At 51.3% G+C, this 21,940-nt stretch overlaps 1 protein-coding gene across 4 annotated transcripts in view; it reads right to left on the reverse strand.

Annotated features, from left to right (window-relative positions):
• Positions 1–3,178: 3,178 nt before the first annotated feature.
• ADCK1 (aarF domain containing kinase 1) overlaps positions 3,179–21,940 on the reverse strand; it is a 121,370-nt gene continuing 102,608 nt past the window's right edge. For 2 of the 4 annotated variants that reach the window (XM_046009748.1, XM_046009747.1), the window contains exons 8-11: positions 12,570–12,719; positions 11,186–11,383; positions 5,917–6,110; positions 3,179–4,540 (exon numbers count right to left, since the gene is read on the reverse strand). In XM_046009748.1, coding sequence (XP_045865704.1) covers positions 4,369–4,540; positions 5,917–6,110; positions 11,186–11,383; positions 12,570–12,719 — 714 coding nt within the window. In that variant the 3' untranslated portion in view covers positions 3,179–4,368. Of the gene's footprint in view, positions 4,541–5,916; positions 6,342–11,185; positions 11,384–12,569; positions 12,720–21,940 lie in introns of all 4 variants that reach the window. The other 2 variants (XM_046009751.1, XM_046009749.1) reach the window with 2 other exon arrangements.

Raw genomic sequence — 21,940 nt, forward strand, 5'->3', positions numbered from 1 at the left:
TTCCCTCTCACACATGGGAAAAAGAAAAAGAGTTAGAAATATCAGGGCAACTATGCATCTATTAAGTCAAAAGCAGAGCTGGGCAGAGTGTTTTCTGCCCCCGGTAGTGCCAGACAGGGGCACGCTGACCTGGTTGGGAGGGGAGCGGGCTGGTGGCAGGGGCTGAGGCAGCCTCCGGAGAAAGCAGGCCAGGAGGAACTCACCACAGGAAAATGGACAGCAGAGCTAACCAAGAGCTTCATATTTACTCCGCTGAGGGCCGACCTCATCCATCCTTTAGAAAAAGAGAGAGTGCCAAGCGAGTCTGGGCAGCTTCATAATAGGCTTTACTTTACAGGAAGGAAGGAGGGAGGGAAGAGAGGAGGTAACAGCAGCCTTTTTTAACAAACAGCTTTTCCCAAAATGTTTGCAGATTTCAGGTTTAGGAGACTGGGCCTCCTGCAGCTTCCCATTGGCCAGTCACCTGCCAGGAGCAGCTCCACGGTGCCCTCTGAATCCCTCGCAACCAACACCACCAATCCAAAAGGTCAGGCTGCAAAGAACACACCACTCCGTGTGGCTCTGTTCATCCTGCCTGTTAACATCTTGCCCCATCCCCAGTTCCCAACTTTTAAGCCCTAGTCCAATGGTTACATCTGGAAACCATGTAAGCCCCAGGTGCCCCTTACAGGGCTCCAGCTAACTCTTACCACATGGATGGTAATGCTCGACCTCCCAATGTGTCCTGCCCCTGGGGATTTGCTTGGGTGCCTCTAGGAGCCACTCTGGCTTTCTAAGAGGACATTCATGGGCTGCGTACATTCTTAGAGGCCTGCGGAGTGGGCTTGGGGTGCTGTCAAAATTAACATGACAATCAGACACAATATTCCTAAGGGAGGAGGAGGGCCACGTGTAGTTTATTTTTCATATACAGATTTCAACGGCCCTGAAGATAAAGAATGCTGAGATTTTAGATACTGGCATGTTTATTTAGCAGATTCTTAATTTCCCATGAACCAAGCACATACCTGAGAGGCTCTAGAACACATGGCCACAGAGTTGGCATTTCTCTCTACTCCGCCTGAAAAGAGGAAGGGGAAAAAATATCCATGCTGCCCAAATCAAAGAAGCCCACAACTACGCTGATTTAAGTACTTAAGTGTTAAAAGGGAAAGCAGTCTTTAAAATAAGTTGGTGGTGACTTTCCAATGTGACACTGTCACTGCTGGGAGGAAAGAAGTCACAGGTTTTTATTGGGAAGCATCCAATCCAAATCAATTCAAGGCAAGTTCCAGAGGTGAGAGAAGGGATCAGAGCAAGGTCCCACACAGAAGCTCAGTCATGTTGTCGCTGACCCACAGAATAGGGAGAGGGAGAGAATCTGGGCTCCAGATATGGCCCCACCAGGCCAACCAGAAGGCACAGGCCCACAGTCAGTTGATACAGACATACCTCAGGCCAAGGGGACAGAACAAGACCCCCGAGTGGTTATTATATAATAAAGAATCTGGTCTGTGTCCACAGCTTCTGGGAGATAACTGTAACTCTTCAGAATTTCTCAACCATAGCAGTACCCTTGTTTTTCTGGGTGTACCCCTTGGATCACATCTGCGTTTTTACTAGAGGATCCAGGACGGGGTCATATCAGTCCACCTTCTCCAAGGAGGGGCGAGAAGGGCAGGCTGGAGACTGAGTTCCATCATGTGATCAATGATTCAGTCAATGGTGTCTATGCGAGGAAATCCCGATAAAAAGCCTAAACACTGAGGCTCGGTGAACACACAGATATGCTGAGAAGGTGACGTGTCCTGATGCCATGGGAGAGGACATGGAAGTTTTGCGTTCAGGATCCTCCTAGACCTCGCCTTACGTGTCTCTCCATTTGGCTGGTCCTGATCAAACTGCAATCACAAGTACATTACTTTCCTGAGTTCTGAGTCCATTCTAGCAAATCACTGAGTCTGGGGGTGTGTGGGAATGCCCATTTTTGAAGCCAGTTGGTCAGAAGTTCACATGGCCTGGCAAACCCCCCATACCTGCAGCTTGTGTCTGAAGTGAAGACCGTCTTCCAGGAACTATGCCCTGAAGCCTGCGGGCTTGGCACTGACTCCAGATGGCCTGGCCGGGGGCAGAACCACATGCAGGCCACAGTGGGCCAGCTCCTGCCCTGGGCTGCGGGATACGCTGGACTCCCCCCCTACCTCCACAGAAAACCCAATCCCTCCTGAAATTGGGGTTTTTGAGACTCAATTCAGGAACATTTGACAGGCCAAGGAGCGAGTGTGATCTAGATCTACGGCACTGGCGAATAAAAACCAAAGCGTGGAGCCCTACTTAGCGGCTGTGTGACTTTAGGGAAATTACTAACCCTCTCTGAGCCTTGATTCCCATTTCTATAGGATGAGATTCATGACTCGTCCCCCTCACAGAGCTGGTGGGACAATTCAATGATGTAACTTATTTACTAAGAGCCCAGCACGGTCTCTCCCCGAGAAAGGCACTCAAAAATCATCTACTAACTTCCCTCCTACTTTCAAATTGCCCTATACCCCAAACTCTCCCAGGTTCTCTGTCCTGGGTGGGTTCCCTGGTTGTTAACTGTCCTGGGTGCTGGGCCCACTGGCAACATGCTGGTGTTTTAGATCCCAGGGCAGCAGGAAGCCAAACATTACACTAAAAGCGAAAAGCAAGTAACCATTGAACAAAAAGGACATTTATATTTACTTCAGTGGCTATAAAAGACACCATAAAATATAATATGTAGCACGTATCCTCATGATTAATAACAGAGCTTGCAAATTATTCTCTCAGGTCTCTGGGTGCATCCAACTGGTCACCAAGAACAATTAATTCTTTTAGGAAATAAAGGGATTACAAATCATCTCTGGTCAGTGGGAAATCTGCTTGTTGTATTGGGAATAAAGAGAAGAGGAGGCTCCAATTTAGCAGTTTCTTGTCCCTGTGAATGGGGTGAAGTAAGCTCAGAGAGACTCAAATACAATGACTGGGGGCGCCTGGGTGGCTCAGTGGTTTAAGCCTCTGCCTTCGGCTCGGGTCATGATCTCGGGGTCCTGGGATCGAGCCCCGCATCGGGCTCTCTGCTCCGCGGAGAGCCTGCTTCCCTTCCTCTCTCTCTGCCTGCCTCTCTTGTGATTTCTCTCTGTCAAATAAATAAATCTTTAAAAAAAAAAAAAAATACAATGACTGTCTGTGAGCTCAGTGATAGGAGGACCTGCCGAATATGGGGTCTCTCGGGCACCTGGAGTGACAGCAGGAATTTAGGGAAGTCCCAGGAACAGGAGCGGATGAGTGAGTGGGGGCGGGGCAGCTCTGGCAGGTGCAAGAGGTGGAAACATAGAGCCTAGACAGGCGACAGGGAGATTTCAGAGCAGAACCCCACCCAGAGTGGTTGAGGCTTACACTACAGACTCCAGGACGGTGGCATCAAATGATGAACCCAAGTCAGGAAGCAAGGAGTAGAACAAAGTAGGCGCAGCTCACAGGGAATGTGGTGAGAGCCCAGGGAAACCCAAGTCAGAGGTTTCAGCAGTGCCTCTGAGTTCCTGGCCCCGAACTGAGTTGGCTTCTTAACTTCTCCAGACAAAGTCTCAGAGTCTTAGAAGGGAAGAAACACCTACAAGGGGGCAGGAAGTGGTCACACAGGGAAAGGCTGGAAGGATGACAGGGGCCAGCTGCCAAGTAGAACACAGTGGCCCACAGCATCCAGGCCCACTCTTACCTAACGGCCAATGTGGATTCACTCCCGATCTAGAATAAAAATCCCAGCAACAAACCCCTTCCCTGTAACCCTGAAGGGATTTTTATTGAAACACAGTACATAAAACATCAGAGTCGTCACCGTAATAGCAGTGAACTCATGCCTCGGATGCCAAGCCACCTTGCTCAGGTATGACACCTCTGGGAGCAACAGGACGAGGAGAGGGAATCCATTCCGAGCAAGCTCAGAAACTCTGCTCTCTTCCAACAAAATCAAACCTCCCATCAGTTAAATGTAGAAATTCACATAGGAAGTCAGGGGGATTCGTGGTCCATCCTGACAGGAGGAATGGTTACCGGAAGTAAGGGGACATCCAGCCCAATGGCGTCCACCAGGAATGGGAAACACTGTTTATGCCATCTCCCTGGATAAGGAGAAAAACTTCTTACATAGGACAGCTTGTGTAGCCTATGAGACAAGGGCCTCAGTTGAGGAGAGGGATTCTGAGGGTAGAGTATAATGGTACCATAGACAATGACTGGGGGGCTCCAGGGTACCATGTGACAGACACAGGACACCTGGGTGGAGACATGACAGAAGAGTGACGAGTGAAAATTCCACTTGCCCGCCACAGAGTTGCCTTGGAAAGGGAAAGGGGACAGCAGATCCGCTCAGTATGAAGTGGGCAACAACCGGCAAAGCAGGGCCAAGACCCAGCTGGCCAACCTCAACCCCTTCACATGCAGAATGAGTTCATGAAGGTTGATCTGCCATAAGCTGAAGGCTTCTCTGAAAGAGATCTGTGTCCTCCTGAAGAGTGAGCGGCTGTTCTTCTTCTTGTGCCTGCAGGAGGGACAAGAAGGAAGGAGAGAACAAGAGATAAATGAGGAAGAAGCACTCATTGCCACTTAGAACAATGGAAGATCATGGCTGAGCCTACTCACCAGACCCCCGCCCTACTGGGTGACTTCTGGTTAAGTGATCATAGCACTGCCCGACCAGGGACCAGAGGAACTCAACTACTCAACTACTCCATAGGAGCTTTCCAGATAAGTGGAATGAACAAAAGCAGCAATTTCACAGGGCATCAAAGACCTAGAGGACCCACTGGGTAGAACATTCCAATGTTTCCCTTTTTCTATATGTTTAGTAAATATATGCCAATCCTGAACCTCCCAAACCCAAATATAAAAGCTTTCCCAAACTTTCTGAGGCTAAAGCACCTGGAAACCAGGTCAGGTGGTCCTGAGAGGCTAAGCCCAGTATGGAGTCAGCCCACAGCTCAATTCCTTCTGCACTAACAAAAGGACAGGATGGAAACTGGTCTTTATGATAATGACCCATTCGAGACTTCATTTCCAGAGCCCTCAGAGGAAGAATAAATCATGTTCAGCCCTTTTGTGCAGTCTATTTTGCTATAATCTAACTCAATATTTGATCATGGGTGCAGGAGACATGTGGCCAATGCTCCCTTCACCAGACACTTTGCCAGAACAAAACACTCTCTGCACAGGATGGATGGCATCTGACCCCAGTCTTGGGCTCCCCTCTCAGATGAGAAAATTCAGCCAGGGCACGGCCCTTCCCATGTATCTGCGCACTCAGGAAAAAGGGCCTAGAACCCTCACTTCTCCAGCAATATCTCCCTGAGGAAGCACCTTCCTTCCCTCACCAACACTCTAAAGGTCCTGAGGCATCTAAAAAGGTCTGAGATCCCCCGTGAGCCTGCTGGCAATACTCCGGAGTCATGGCCACACCTGCAAGGAGAGAACACTGGCCTTGCAGCCTAGCCAATGCTGGGGAGACAGGTCCTGGGACCAGTTAGAGATGGGACGAACATCAGTGTGTCCTGATTCTAAGTCCAGTGGACACTTGGGTAGGGCTGAGATTCTCAGAAAATGTTTCAAAATTTACTGAGGATAAGAATCACCTGGAAAACTGAACTAGGAGGGTGACGTCCCAGAACCCACCAATCAGACAAAGTTACAAGTAGCTCTCTGGCCCACTCAAACACCCACGGCCCGGAACCAGGGACTTTGCTGGAGTCATTTCCCGCCCCAAACTCTTCCTCCAGGGGGAGCTGGCAACTGGGGAGCTCAGGCAGGGCCTTGGGGACTGGTGGGAGAAAGTGGAGGAAACTGGGACCGCCCTCCCCACACCCACCAGCGGAGCAGGCAAGGAGAGCTGGGAGGGAAAGGGAGTCCGGAGCCCGCACTCACGCGGCCAATGCTCTGATGCAGCAGCGTGCCATGTTGAGGAAGGAGCTGGCGCTGGCCCGGGTGCCCAGGGCGGCCTCGATGCCGCGGAGCAGGTCGTTGGTCTTGAAGAGGAGCAGCATCTGGCGGGGCACGTGGTTGAGGAGCTGGCTGATCTGGGGGAGGTAGTTGGCCGCGTTGTTGCGGATCTCCGCGTCCTGAAGCAGCAACAGAGAGACAGACGTGGAGAGCTGGCGTGGACAGCAGGGCCTAGGGCGGTAGGTGTCAGGGCAGCCTGGGGCAGAGAGGTTGCAAGGACCCTCCAGGAGGGAGCGCCCCACGGCTGCCTCAGCACCACCTGGAACCTCCCCAGGGGGGAGCTCAGCACAAGGGGCTCTGTAGTCCGACAGATATGGAGGAGACACCTCACCCCAGCTTCTGAGCAAGCCCTAGGCACAGGACAAGAGCACGTCAGCAAGGCCCCTTGCCATCCCCAGCCCCCCATGGTCACCAGTACCCTTGCTCCAAGCCCACAAGCCTGTACTGACTGGGGCAGGAAGTCTGCTTCCTCCCCAACCCCCTGCTGAGGCTGGACTTAGCCAGCCTCTCAGCCCAGGGCTCACCTGTGTGTTACTCTCCAAGGCCTCTTCTACTTGCCACGGATTTCAGGCCAGGCTTAGGAGCCCCAGGAGCTGGTATCTGCTGAGTCATGTCCCCCATCCCTTCAGCCAAGCCCAGGCTGGTGCAGTTCACAGACCTGAGCTCCTGACCCCAACCCAGCTCCATACCCTGCCTGACTCTGCACCCCACCAGACCTTCCCAAAGCCCCTGCTGCCCACACAGCCACTGCCCATCACTGTCTCCATGTTGGAGCCCCTCTCAGCCAGGCCAGTGCTAGAGGTCCCAAGGCCCAAAGCGTAAGAGCTAGGGCTAGCCCTTACCCCACCCTGGTGTCTGAGCATGAGGTCTGGCCTCCCACCCTTCCCTGTCCCTGAACTCTGCAAGACTCTGGGCAAACAATGGGCCCCAGCCAGAGCCCTGAGCATGATAGTACACCTCTGACCTCTTCTCTGTCCCCGGAGAAAATGCTTACAGGAATTAATTCATTTGATCCTCTCGACAACCCTATCAGGCAAGTGTATCACCCCCCATTTGAGAGGAGGAAACTGAGGCACTGAGAATTTAGGCACCGTGCCCATGGACCACAGCTACTAAGTGGTGAATCAGGATTTGAACCCCTGCAGTCTGGCTCCCAAGACCATGTCCTCACCACCAGGCTCTACTGCCTCTCACTTCACAGTGGGACTGCGACCCTGGGTAAGTCCTTTCACCTCTTCTAACCCGATGTCCTCAACCAAAAACTGGAAATGCTCATACCCTCTGTGCCCACCTCCCAGCAGGACCAAGAGGATCAGCAGAGATAAGGAATGGGGAGATGCTTGGTGCTAATCGAAGTCACAAGAGGGGCCCAGCAGTGCTACCAGAGGTTTCCCCACGTGGCCGCCTTCTGCGGCACAAGCAGGACTCTCAGCCCTTTCCAGAACACGTATGCGCTGCTGATAACTGAGTTGCTGTGAAACTCAAAATGTCCCTCAGGCAGGAGCTATCAGACTGGAGCATCTGAACAGGAAGCCAGACACTGAGGCTACAGTCTCCCCGCCGCCTTCTACCACAGCTGTGGGTCAGCCTGCCTGAGGGTTACGGCCAGATCAAGGCTTTGCTCACCACAGGGACCCCCTCCGCAAAGTTGGGACTGGCCTGGAGACAGTCCCTCTCAGCAACTCTCAGTACAAAGGCAGGCACCTGTACCCAGCCAGATTCCCTCTGGGGGCCATCTCCTTGAGCTTGGACTACCCCGATGGTGGCTGCCTGAGGTAGACCCCGTTGGGTGCCTACCCAACAGTCATTCCCCATTCTCCTCTGACAAATGAACCCCATTTTTGTTCACTTGACCCCTTGGGGCTGTGCTCTTCAGGGAGGCAGAGCCCCTCCCTAGCCCCAGGGGGGATCTTGATTGATCTCAGCCATTGTTAGCTCTGAGCACAAGGCCTCTGCCAAGTGATTGGCTCAGGCATGGACATGAGACACAATTCTGGCCAATGAGACCAAGGGGGAGTCTGTCGGGGGACTTCTGGGAAAGGTTTTCCTGTTTTTAAGAAACAATATATGAGAAGAAATGGCCCCTAATTCCCACCCCTGGACATCAGGGAATAGAAGTATAAAGCTTGGAACTCTCCCAGCAGAATCCCAAGAGTCAGCCCAAAGTCCTGAGCTTCTGATCAGCTCAATTAAGCAGCCTGGACCCACTCACCTCCAGGCATCTTGCTATGGACAGAACAGATGCCTTCATGTTTATGCCATTTGTAGCTGGAAAAACATCTTCCCTGACACAATGCTGGGGGTTCCCCGCATTCTCAATGAGACTAAGACTCAGAAAAACCGAGCCCTTACATCTCAGAGACTAGACCGGGGCTGGCCTGCAGTGGCCAAGTTTATTCTCTCACTGGCTTTTTGTCCAAAGTGAGCAACTACAGTCCATGTCTACAGAACCTACTGGAATACCCCTCTGTTAGAGGTGGTCCCAGGACTGCAGGGACCTTATAGAAAGATGTACAAGACAGGATCCTTGTCTCCCAGGTACTCACCAACTAGTTGGAGAATTCATACAAGGACACAAACAGCTCCTCCTCGAGAGAGTCTACAGTGCACGCCCGTAAGTGATACAAGTACTAAGGGGTCACTTTTGGCAAAGATGAAGAGGAGAGGCTTCCTGGCTGGCGCTACAGACTGCACTGTGTCCCTCCCAGACCACTATGTTCAAGTCCTAAGCCCAATGTGACTGTATTTCGAGATGAGGCCTTTAAAGGGGTAATCAAAGTGAAGAGACTTCATAAAGGTGGGGCCCTAACCCAACAGGACTGATGTCCTTAGGAAGAGAGGAAGAGACCAGGAGTGTGTCCATGCAGAAGAAAGGCCATAAGAGAACACAGCAAGAAGGCAGCCATCTGCAAGTCAGGAAGAGAGGCTGCACCAGAAATCAATCCGCCAATGACTTGGTCTTGGACTTCCAGCCTCCAGAACTGTGAAAATAGATTTCTGTTGTACAAACCCACCTAGCTAGCGGTGTTCTACCAGCAACCCAGGAAGACTAACATGGTAGCATTTCTGCTGGGTCTTTACAAGTGAGCAAAAATGCAAAATAAGATCCTAACTTGGTTAATGAAAACACGTACTGTACACTAAATACCTACTGTGCGCCACGCGATTGTGTCCATCCCTGAGGCTTTACATACCACGTATATGCTGAGGACTCCCAAGTTTATGTCCTTGAGCTCCAAGCTTGACTGCCCACGATGCCTCCATGTGAATGTTCTAACTCCTGCCTCCCACCCCCCAACTATGTCATTCCCAAAGTCTTCCCTGTGCCAGGAGGTAGCTCCCCTACCCTATAGCTCACCCCCAAAAGGTGTGATGCAGCTCTGACCCTTCCCTCTGCCTCCTCTCCACACCCATGTTGACAGAAGGGCCTCTTAGTCTTGTATCCAAAGCAGTAAGGCTCATCTGCTTCCCTCCACTTCCTCTGCCTTTAGCGTGGTCTGCGCCCCCATCACCTCCCAGCCTACCCACCAACTGCCCCACTGCTCATCTTGTTCCCTCCACATACTTAAAATAACAACTCTGAGCACATTCTTCTCCTGCTTGAAACCTGTCAAAGCCTTCGCTTTATAATGAGAACTAGTCCAAACTTCCTCCCATGGCTTAGGAGGCCCCATGCGAAGCTCCCTCTGCCCAGTACCCCAAATTCTCGTTCCAGCACCCACCTCACCACACTCCAGATGGTGCCAACACTTTCTCTCCCTGTCCTGGTGCATCTTGCGCCCTCTGCCTGGAATGCTTTCTCCAAGCTCTGCCTGAGGCTGCTGCCTTCCTTGTCCTCCAGAATCCTCAGCAAGCTCTTTGAGCACCCACTCTACAGCTCTCTCCCTCATTACTCACCCTGCCTGTTGCCTCCAGTGTCTGCAACCTGCAATTATTCCATTTACCTGTTTCTTCACTTGTTTACTGTCTGTCTCCCTCAAGCACAGTGCACATCCCATGGAAAACCTGTCTGTCTGTTCATCGTTGGATCCCCAGCACCTAGTCTCAGTTCCAGCAAAAACAAATGTTTGTTCGATGAACAAATTTCAGGAACCATAGGGAGGCACTTTACATACATTATCAATAAAACAGAAATTATCATCCCTATTTAACAAAGGAGAGAGATGGTCTCTCTTCCGAGATATCAAACTTTAAAGCCACGTAAGCCTGGGGCTGCTGGCAATAATCACGGCCACCAAGCTTGCTGGGGAATGACGTCCGTTTGCAGGAAAGCAGGGCCAAGAGATGGTGAGAGGTGGTCTCTTTGTGACATTGTTTAAGACTCCATCCAGCCATTCCTAAAGGCTCTCATCACAAGGCAGCTTCCAGGGGAGGACTACAAGTCTCGGAGACGTGATGAGAACCATCTAAGGTCATGCCAGCAGGAAGAGCAGGAGCTGGAACTAGAACCCAGGTCTGTCTGACGGCACAAGTGGGACCTGTCCCTTACGGTGAGCCCGGGCCTCGGCAGAGTCCAAGCCGGTCCCCACGTGGCTATGGGAAAGTCTGCACGGGTCTGGCATAGGGAAGGACTGGGAAGATAAGCCAGTTCCAAGACAGAATGAGGAGTCTGGGAAGGAGGTGGCTGGGAGTACAGGGAGGAGGGGCTCCTAGGACCAGTCTCAGCCCACGGGATTCTTGTCTAGATCCAATGGAGAATGAGCTACAAAGAAAGACTGAAAAAGCTATTTTGCCACACGCTTGGGGAGGACAATGGGGCAAGTGGCTCAGTGCCGTATGAGGAACTGAGGTGAACTCCCCAACCCCAGTAGGGAGGCATACAGAAGTTTGCAAGGGGCACAGAGGAGCCCGACTTACTGATGAGACAGTCCCTGGGGATTCCCGAAAGTCCTAGAGAACTTGGTGGAAGCCTGAAACCTTGGGATAGAGCAAAAGCCACAGCAGTGTGGATTACATGGTTACCATAAGCGGGTTGCTGAGGCCCGGAGGGACACAGTGAGACACTGTTCCCTCTCCCTCCTTGCATCCAGGAACGCTTGTCCTCCAGGAGATCTCCACTTCTGCCCACTGCTGCACGGCCATAGCCCACCAGCCCAGAACCCCAGACCCTGGACTGGATGGGGTCCAAAGGCCACCCCTGGCCCCACCCCTGGCATTTAGGAGAAGGCAAGGCCAGGATGGGACCGCCACCTACCTCTGTGGCAGTGACCGGGGCTTGGCCAATGCCCCTTTTGACCGAGTCCCAAGACCGGGCAGTCAGCATGCAGGCAAACAAGGGGTAGAGATCCCCGGCTCCCAGGCGCTGGCTGTACTTCTTCACCTTTTCCATGTCAGTCCAGATCAGCGATTGCCAGAGGCGGCAGTAATCCAGGCGGAACTCGTCGGTGAGCACCTGAGGTGGGGGGCCATGTTGGCGGGACGTGAGCCTCCTGTCCCCACAGAAGACCTAGCCCCGGGCTGGTGTAACACTGCGAAGGGGGACTGATGAAGACCGGAGCCCCTGTACATGATCTGCTTCTCCCCCAAAGGTCAGCCATCCCTGAGGGTCCAACGTGAAGGCTACTGTTTGGCCAGCCTTGGTCCTGAGTGGTGGTGGTCACTAACTGCCCACCAAAGTCACACTTCCCACCTCCCTCCTAGTTAGCTGCAGCGCTCTGCCTGACCTCGAACCAATGCAACATGGCAGAACCCCACATTCAGCTCCTGCAAACCTTTCCATGTGTGCTCCTCCAAGCCCTCACCACTGCTGGAGGATGAGGAGACCACCCCCAGGAAAGCCTGGGGGGCAGAGTCTCCGTCAGCCCCTGCCTGCAGACACCTCCATCTACCTGGGACAGGTCTGTGAACAAGCAATTAGACATCTGTTGTGTCTGGGCGATCACACGCGTGAGGGCTGTGTGACAGCAACTAGCCTACTTTAAAAACTCATGTCCCCATTCCCTGAGCCTTTCAAAGGGGACAAGATTTGGGGAGGTGGGATCAGGGCTCTGAGGGGAAGAGCAGGAGACCATTGGGGAAACCTCTCCAGGATCGTCTGCTATGGACTCAAGATAGGCCCTGGGTCCAGGCATTGGCAATGAACTTTACAACTTCCAGGCAGGAGCTCATGGCTCATGTGAACCAGATGAGTTCCAAGTTCCAGAGGACAGAGGCTGGGCCCATCGAGCCCCTACCAGCTCTGGGCCCCCTTTCCCACTGCACATTACCTCCTCCCCGGGGCTGAGTGACCCCCTTCCCCGGAAGTCCCAGCTCATCGAAGGGCAGCTTACTTCCCAGCAGGCTGGCCCGGGCTTCCCAGGGAAGCACAGTGTTTACAGCTGATAAAGCACCCACACAGACCCAGGCACCTCCCCGTCTACTCCTACTGCAGGCAGTAAAGGAGGTATCACCAACCTCACTGACTGGAGACAGCTTGTGGGACGGGACTTGCACAAAATGACAGCCCTAGGGGCAGGGCAGGGCAGGGCCTCTCCATCCACTCTGGCTCTCTACATCCTGTGTCTGTGGCCTACTGGGGAGTTGAGCGAGATCCCACCAGGCAGGCCCAGAGACCCTGGAACGGGAACGGCGTCTCCTACCTGATAGAACCCATGGTCCAGCAGGACCACCTCCGCCTTCCCCGTGCCTGGGCACTTCCGCACCAGCACGTTGCCGGGGTGGGGGTCACAGTGCACGAAGCCATTGACAAAGATCATCTCGCTATACAGCTTGCCCAGGTGGCGCGAGATCTGAAAGAGGAGGGACATGGGTGGGAGTTCGGCCACATTAACCGCTGTCTCGGACACTTCGACTTTGGCCCTTGAATCTAGTCACTTTCAAGAGGAAGGCTGGGTGGGCCTGGGCAGTCATGGCGGGAATGATGGCTTGTGACCACACAGTTCTTGAATTTAAGACAGAAGTTCAGTTTTAACCCCAGCTCTCCACGTCAGCTGCATGTAGGGTCACCTAGAACTCAGAAGTGTTGGAGGTCGGCCCCAGCATCAGCATCTGTTGTCAAGTTCCCGAGGTGATTGTAATACACAGCAAGGTAGAACCACTGCCTCTAGCATTTCTGGAGACGGGAACTCCCACCCCGACCCCCACCCTCTACTCTTTCCAGATCCTTCTCTTTCTTATTCTCTTCTCAATCTCCTCATTTTCTCCCCAAAGCTGAAGATGGGCTGGAAAGCTGGGGTGGGAGTGGGGTCATCCCAACTTCCCCTTCTCCAAACAGCAAGGCTGGGGGGGGTGCTGTCAGTGAGGGATACAGGCCCCTGGCACTCCCTAGGGCTGTCCCACCAGCTCCAAGGCAGGCCCAGGAGGACCCAGAGTCACAAGCCCTGCTCCCCTCTCCCTCAGGCCCCCTTCCCTTCGCACCTCCCCGCCAAAGCCCAATGCTAATCTGATTTATGAGGTCTGCACAGAAGAAATGACCCTGGAGAGGCCATTTAAATCATCCTGTCACTGCTGCCCTCCCTGCCGCCCGGTCTTCTTATCTCTACTCTCTTTTTATTAAAGCTAAAAGCCTCTTCCCAGCTAGGGAACAGCTGCTGAATAGCGCCAGACCTGGGCCCACAGATGGCCTGCCAATGGGTTTCCAGAGGACAAAGAGAAGCTCAACTCACAAAGCTGACACCCCAGGACACACTCTGCCCTCGACACTGCTCTCGGTCCCTGCTGGACCCCATGGTCCCTACTGAACATATCCCAGCCAGAGGAGAGGAGCCGGGGCCCATGGGTGGTGCAGGAACCCTGAAGTAGGGTCTTAAAAGGAAGGCTCAGTTCCTCTGCTTGGCCTATAAAGCCCTGCACCATGAGGCCCAGCTTCCCTCCCTGGTCTCATCTCGCACCACCATGATGCTACGGCCATCTCTGCTCTCTTTCTCTTCTCTTCTCCCATGGCCCTGTGCTTTCCTACCTCAGGGCCTTGCACACGATCGTCCCTCTGCCAAAAGCCTTCCTCCCATCTCTCCTTCACCTAGTTCACTCCTCTCTTCCTTCCCATCCCAGTTCAGCATCACCTCTCTGGAGAAGCCTTCCTTGACCCCCCAGCCTAGATGAGGTTCTCTTGCCACAAACTCTCATAGAACTCCGTAGTTTTCTATCATGAGACGAGCACGTTATTGGGTCATTATTTGATTAATGACCACATAGCCCACTATTATAAGCTCCCAAGATGGCAGAGACTGGCTCTATTTTGCTAAACAGCTTTACTGGGGTATAATATACATACTGTCAACCAGTTCTACGATGCATCCACTTAACCTATAACAGGCCAAACATGTGAATATAGGACTCTACCTTCAATATGAATGAGATCCTTGTCTGTGTTTTTTGAGATGCTGTGGTTCCTGTCTTGATGCTTATCCTGACCCCATGAATCTCCTCTGACCCGCAAAATAAATCATTAAGAATAACCCCACTATAGCTGACATCCTTGCATCGGCTTGAAAAGCAGGTACAATTACAATGCCCATTTTTCAGATAAGGAGCTGTGATTCCTCGAGGTCCAACTTACACAGGGCCACTGGGCTACACACAGAGCCAGGATTCGAGCCAGGTGTGACCCCACGGCCTCCCAGCAACCACGCTACCTACAGGCTCACGCCAACCTCTGCCCTTCTCAAGTGAACCTTGTGACCTTAACAAGTTGCTTCTCTCAGCTTCAATAAAGAGGTTGTCTGAATCCTGACACCTATCTGATGTTGCAGTGGATGAAATGAATGCCCCATACTCTCCAGGCCCTTGGAGGACTTCGCCCCAGGTCAAGTTCTCAACCTCGGGCTAAGATGTCATCTCCCCCAGGGCCACCATTTTCTGTTTCCTCGGAGAGGGGCCCGGCTAGAGTTGGTCCTGGCTGAGCCAGCAAGACCCCTTTTTGAGAAGCCCTTTTGTTAGGCCCTTTGGAGCTCCAGGGAGCCATGCTCTGAAAGGCTGCATTTGCCAAACCAATTGCATTTATTAAGTAATAATTCATTTTTATTTGTCAAGGACGCATATAAGGTCCAAGCAGGGCTCCTGATCAGCCCAAGATAAGCAGTACAGCCAGACTGAGCCGACAGAATGCCAGCCAACAGCAAAGAAATGACATTTCATTTAGTCTGGGCAGACCTGTCATGGGGAGATGTATGATCTCCCCTGAGCTTTCTGAAATATCGCTAATCGCTCTGGGCCCCCTATTACCACACTGAAAGATGGCCCCTAGGGGTCTGGGGACTCAGGATGGGGAGCCCTTGCCCACAAGGAGTGAGCTGCTGCCAGAGGAAGGAGAGGTGCTGCCAACTGTAGCTCATACATACACAAGCAAAGCCATCAAGTGGCCTCCCCATTTCAACACCCCATCCAGCTGCTCCTACTTGGGTGTCTGGCCATCTGGGAGCTGTTCCTGATGTTCACTTTAACCAGATTTCACCAACATAGATAGACCGGGCAGGTACAGACAAGAGGGAAAACCAACCAAGGACACCAGCTTCACTCTGGCGCCATCTTGGTCCCACCACCTAGGGTATGCCTGACCTGGGGGCCAAATCACCTCCCTTCTCAGTCTGGGTCTACATTCCCTCAGCTGTTAAGTGGGACTAACTCCATCTGCTCCACTTCCTCACAAAGTAACCTTGACATTGACACAAAGTAACATAAAGACATTCAAGGTCAAAATGTGATCACATCTGGGAAAGCACTTTATACACTATACACAATACACACACACACACACACACACACACACACACTATAAAGTGCTTATATTACTATGTAAGACACACAAATGTGTTTATTGTAATGCGGTGGCTTATTATTTAAAACTGGGGGGTGAGGGGAAAGCACCCAATATCACTTTCATCAAAGTATAATTTTCAAGAAGTTAAAAATTTAACTCCTAAAAATATAGAATGAACACATGTCAAAGATTATTTAATTCACCAATAAAGGAGCAAATAAGAAGGTAGAGCTGGTTCCAAGAATTTTGAGGGACTGCATATTTATGGGCATTTAAACAGGAATAAGAGACTAAGATTCCTGGATTAGATATCAAACTGGTTATTGTCCCACAGAGCAATAAGGAAATCGCAACCTCTGAGGTTATCTTTTCTACTGAGCAGGAACTATTTGCATCTCTATCAGATAAGATCTACAGGTTGACGTATGACTTCAGTCTGAGCCCTTAATTAATTGTCAATAGCAGCGTCAAACAAAAGTACATTCCCCTAGATATTAAAAAGCCCTCGGTGGGCTGCCTGAACAATGCCCAAGAACGACTTTGAAAGGATACACTGCACACTCTTGGCCTTAATTTCTAAATTTTGGGTAATTTTTCTTCACATCTGTCAGAGTCACAGTAAATAGCTTCTTGGAACCAATTTGCCCAGAGGAGGCAGCCAGCGCCCTCCTACTCACAGAGACAGGGAGGATCCCAGAAGAAACCCAAGGCGATCACTGGGTGCACAACCTTCTCCCCCACCCCCGTTCCATAATAGTTTAGCTTTGTCTCGTGATGAAGAGCAAACATCTGTAAATTCTGCAATGAACATGGGGATGCAGATATGTCTTCCAGATACCAATTTCATTTCCTTCAGATATATACCCAGCACAAGTGGCAGAATCATATGGTACTACCATTTGTTATTTTTGGAGGAATCTCCACACTATTTTCCACAATGGCTGACCCAGTTTGCCTTCCCACCAGAAAGGCACCAGCATTCTTCCTTCTCCACTTCCTCGCCAACACCTTTCTCTCTTAGCTTCTAGAGAACCATTCTAACAGGTGTGAGCTGATGTCTCCTTGGGGTTTTGATCTGCATCTCCCTGAAGATGAGTGAGGCTGAGCACCTTTTCAGGTACCTGTTGACTCCTTGTATGTCTTCTTTGGGAAAATATCTGTTCTGTTCCTCTAAAGCCGCCCCTTGCCCTGTGACAGTAGCATCTGCATAAAGACAGGGGAATGCCAATGTCTTAGAATGGTATTAGCCAGTACTGGGGGCCAGGCACCATTCTGGGCACTTTCCATGAACTCACAGCCATCTTCTGTAGTAGACAGCTGAAGGAGGAATTAGAAAAAGGGAAAGCAGCTTGGTCACCCAGCCAGCGGTGAGTGAAACCAGGCTCCAAACCCAGGTGGCCTGGATCCAGTGAACAGGCTGTCCACCGCCCACTCTCTCCTACCTCTCCACATGCACGGAAACTCCTGCCTAGAGGCAAGGGCCAAAGGGAAACCCCCTCAAGGTCCACAGGGCATCCAAGAAGGCATTCCATTTGGAGAAAAGGGTTTCGGAGGGAAATCCAGGACCGCTTCTTTAACCAAAAAACTCACTGTTAACTAAAGCCATACTACAGCTCTTTATAGAATAAAATTCAGTGACAAGTCTTCATTATTCTGTGTAAAAACAATGTGCCATTCATGTAAGTGACTTCAGTAATTACTCAATGCCTTTATTCCCTGACAGTGGGGAGGTTAAAAAAAAAAAAAAAAAGAGGAATCTATAAAAAGGTTGAGTAAAGAATTAATTTAGTAAATAATATTTAAATCAAGGAATTATTTTTGGATTTTTCCAAAACTTGAATTGGCTGGAAGTGCTTTAATTATTCTATAATTGCATGGATTAATTTATTCCCACCCTCAAGGGAAAGTCTATTTATGTTCTTGGGGGTGTCGTGCAAGCAAGGCCAAGATCTCTCAGAGAAATAGAAGATTGGTGTTGCAGGATATTAATAATCACATAAGTATCCTGATGTTAAGTATAAAGAGGTTCATAATTCAAATTCTCCTCATTCTTCCATCAGTTTACGGACAGACTTCTTGAAGCACCGGAGCCTGAAAGACCAGGTTTTTACTCTCGGCCTTCACCCCACCCCCGGGAACTTCCCTGGGAATACATACACCTCAGATTACTTGCTGCTGCCCAGCAAGGCCAAATCCATTCGTGGAGAGGGTCAATCTTGGACTAGCCACACAGAGATGAAATTCCCAAATGTGAAGGTGGGAACCTCTTCAACCACACACAGTGCTAGAAGTTACTTCTAGGAAGCTGGGAAGTTACTCTAATTGTGGAGCCCGCTGAAAGCTTCTCTGGGTTAGGCTTACAGTGGGACATCACCTGAGAGCCAGGACACAGGATATCCACAAGGCCAATAAGGGCTCCTCAGGCCTCCTGGCCAGACAGACTCAAAGCGTCACAGTGACCAGAGGCGTGGGGTCCTAGGAGCCATGACTATGGAAGCAGTGAAGGAAGAGCTATTGACATCCGACATCCCCTGCCTCAGGCAACAAGACACTCCAGAGAAATACTTCTACCTGACCCTGGTCAATATAAGAAATGGGGAAAGCATGGCATCTGGGTGGCTCAGTGGGTTAAAGCCTCTGCTTTCAGCTCGGTTCATGATCTCAGGGTCCTGGGATCGAGCCCCGCATTGGGCTCTCTGCTCAACAGGGATCCTGCTTCCCCCTCTCTATCTGCCTATCTCTGCCTACTTGTGATCTCTGCCTGTCAAAATAAATAAATAAAATATTTAAAAAAAAAAAAGAAATGGGGAAAGGGTTTCTTCCCTACACATTTCCTCTTTCTGGCAAGGGGGGTTGAGGGCTGGAAGTCCAATGTAATAACAACTTGGGTTGAGCACGTACCGGGGCCACTGCACCAAACGCTTCACGTTGCAATCATCAAACACTCCTATGGGTGCTTCTCCTGCTCCCGACTTTACAACAGGTGGCTGGGGTTTCCAAAGAGCGAATGACTTCACCAAGGCGGTATGGTTCGTAAGCAGCAGAGCCAGTACCAGAGACCCAGAAGGCTGACTCCTCTCCCAACACCCCTGTTGCTGGGGAAAGAAATCTCCAGGAGCCCATCTCAGGCACCAGGTTTTCTCGAACATCCCAGTGCTTCTCAAGATTTGGTCTGACACGTTAATTGAGTTCTACATGAGGACGGTGGAGGAGATGTTTTGTTTCTAGAGATTTCGGTAAACAGGATCCTTCATTCCTCTTCAGCTTCACTCCCCTGGTCCTCTGGGCACCCGGAGCCAGAGGCCCATGAACTGGGAGATGATGCTGAGGAAAAGTAAGTGTGGTATTCAACACAGGGAGACCGGGGCCTGACTGCAGCATGGCGTTTACAGACAGGGGCAGGTGTCACTGTTCGCTCAATCAAGGACCACTGCTCATTTTCCACATCTACGTACCCAGGACAACAGAGGTAGGTGCAAAGGAGGGGGGCAAAGACAAGTCCCAGGAAGACATGCCTCTGTGAATTAACAACACCATGAATTACAAATGAGCTCACACGGGGCCTCCTGGGTGGCTCAGTCGGTTAAGCATCTGCCTTCCACTCAGGTCATGATCCCAGAGTCCTAGGATTGAGTCTTGCATTGGGCTCCCTGCTCAACAGGGAGCCTGCCCTCTCCCTCTGCTCCTCCCCCTGCTTGGGCGTGCTCACTCTCTCTCTCTCTCTCTCTCTCAAATAAATAACCTAAGAAATATAATTAATCAATTAATGAATTAAATGATCTTACACAACTTCGTAGCCTAAAGTCTACACAACGACCCTGTGAAGTATTGTTCAGACTCAACTGCACAGATGTGGACAATCACTCAGAGTTTAAGTGACTCATTCAGGGGTCCCTGGCCAGCAAACGGCAGAGCCAGGCATAACCTTCTGTCCCTCCTGCCCTGGCATCCAGTCTCCCCTTCTGCCAAGCTCAAAGCACACCTGTGAACAGCACACACACAGTAGATGCACGAGGAACAACGGCTGGAGGATACATCTGAGACCCTTCCACGGCTCCCAGAATGACCCGGAACTGATTTTTTTTTTTTTTTAAGATTTTATTTATTTGACCAGAGAGAAATCACAAGAGAGGCAGGCAGAGAGAGAGGAAGGGAAGCAGGCTCTCCGCTGAGCAGAGAGCCCAACGTGGGGCTCGATCCCAGGACCCTGAGATCATGACCTGAGCCGAAGGCAGCGGCTTAACCCACTGAGCCACCCAGGCGCCCCCCGGAACTGATTTTTAAACTTCTGGAAGGAGAGGTGCCTGGATGGCTCAGTTGGTTAAGCAACTGCCTTCTGCTAAGGTCATCATCCTGAAGTCCCTGGATCGAGTCCCACAACGGGCTCCCTGCTCTGCAGGGAGTCTGCTTCTCCCACTGACCTCTCTCTTCTCATGCTCTTTCTCTCATTCTCTCTCTCTCTCAAATAAATAAAATCTTAAAAAAAAAAAAAAAAAACTGGAAGGAAGGAGCATGGCAAGGGCTTCTGGCTAAACATGGCCGACTGAACCCATGTGCTGACTCCACTCCCTCCCTGACCCCACAGAGAAGGTTAAAAGACACAAAGAGTAGAAAGAGGCCCTAGCATCAGAGAGAACAGACAGAAAGAGATGAGCAAGATGGCCTCTGCCGAGGGAGGGGACAGAGAGCTACTGAGACCTGGGCCCTAGGCTGGCAAGCAGGCGGTGGGAGGAGGGCTTGGTGTTTGCCCAAGCCCAGAGATGCTCAGCAACTGAAGGCCCCTGACACCTCTGAAAACCGGACCTGGGGGTCTTGAAGAAGATACATGGGAAGGCTTTCCAAGTATGAGCTGAACTCCTGATCCCCACCCCATTCCCACCCCCACTCTGACTCAAGGCAAGATTTATTTCCTGGAGGGGCGCCTGGGTGGCTCAGTGGGTTAAAGCCTCTGCCTTCGGCTCAGATCATGATCCCAGGGTCCTGGAATCAATTCCTGCATCGGGATCTCTGCTCGGCAGGGAGCCTGCTTCCTTTTCTCTCTCTCTCTGCCTGCCTCTCTGCCAACTTGTGATCTCTGTCTGTCAAATAAATAAATAAAATCTTTAAAAAAAAAAAAAGATTTATTTCCTAGAGAGGTAAAAGGGTGGGCTCCGGAGGCCACACCACATCCCAAGAGGGCCATCCCAAAGACAGGGGACTGAATCAAAGTCCAGCCAATGACTCCTGGAAGCCCCCTGCCCTCTTCCCCTAGCTGGCCCCCAGGCATCTCTCGCAAGCTCCCTATCTCTGCGCCTACCCCCACTCTTCATAGACAGCGGCAGGTGTCTGCCTACCAGACCCCAATGCCCATCCCCACTTCCCCAAACTCCCAACCTGGTCACATTTCTCTCTAGCTAATTTCACACAAATTCAATTGGGCCTCAGCCCAGGCAGGGTCTTAAACACACACTCACTGAAATCCAATTAACCTTCGATAAAAGGTCTGCAATCAATAGTCGTCCTGTGGCTTGAGGAGGCTCCGTCCAGCCTAGGAAAGCGTGCTCCTGCTCGACCTTTACTTTTAATAAAATCAGTGACAGTCACTGTCACCAGTTCTTAATGTGACTGGCAAATATGATCACCAGGGCAGGTGCAGAGATTCAAACAAAAGAGCCCCCCCCCCCACCCAGGCTGCTGCCCCCACACCCGCCCCTGGGCCTCACGCTCCCTAGAGGAGTGAGCACACTCAGGCTACCACTGCACAGTGTCTGGAGGCTGGCCTTTTGGCAGCTGGTTCCTGGACTCCAGTCAGTGTCTGAACCACCTGAAGAATCTGTGAAAACACAGATTCTTGCAACATTTTCCACTCCAGAATCTGACGAGTCAGTCTGGGGTGCAGCAGGAATTTGCATTATTAAATAAGCTCCCCCTGGAGATTATGAAATAGATAGTTGAAATCTTTGCTCCCAGAAAGCAAAGAATCACTGTTGTGTAAAATAGCCAAGCAGGATGTACCCATAGAGTCCAGCGAATCCACTGCCTTCTATAAGAAAATCAAGGCCCAGAGATGGGGAGTGATTTGTCCAAGGTCACATAGCAAGCCACTGGCAGAACGGGGGCCGGAACTCAGGTTCTTGCCTCCCAACCTGGCAATTCTGTACCCAAGTCTTTGCATACTGGCTACTTAGACTGGTCTTCGGGTCCTCAGATGCGAGGCCCAGCGAGGCTGGAATGCTGCAGCACAAGGAGGCCTCTTCGAAGTGGAGTGGGGCC

This window comes from Meles meles, chromosome 6 (assembly GCF_922984935.1).
Source record: "Meles meles chromosome 6, mMelMel3.1 paternal haplotype, whole genome shotgun sequence".
NCBI lineage: Eukaryota > Metazoa > Chordata > Mammalia > Carnivora > Mustelidae > Meles > Meles meles.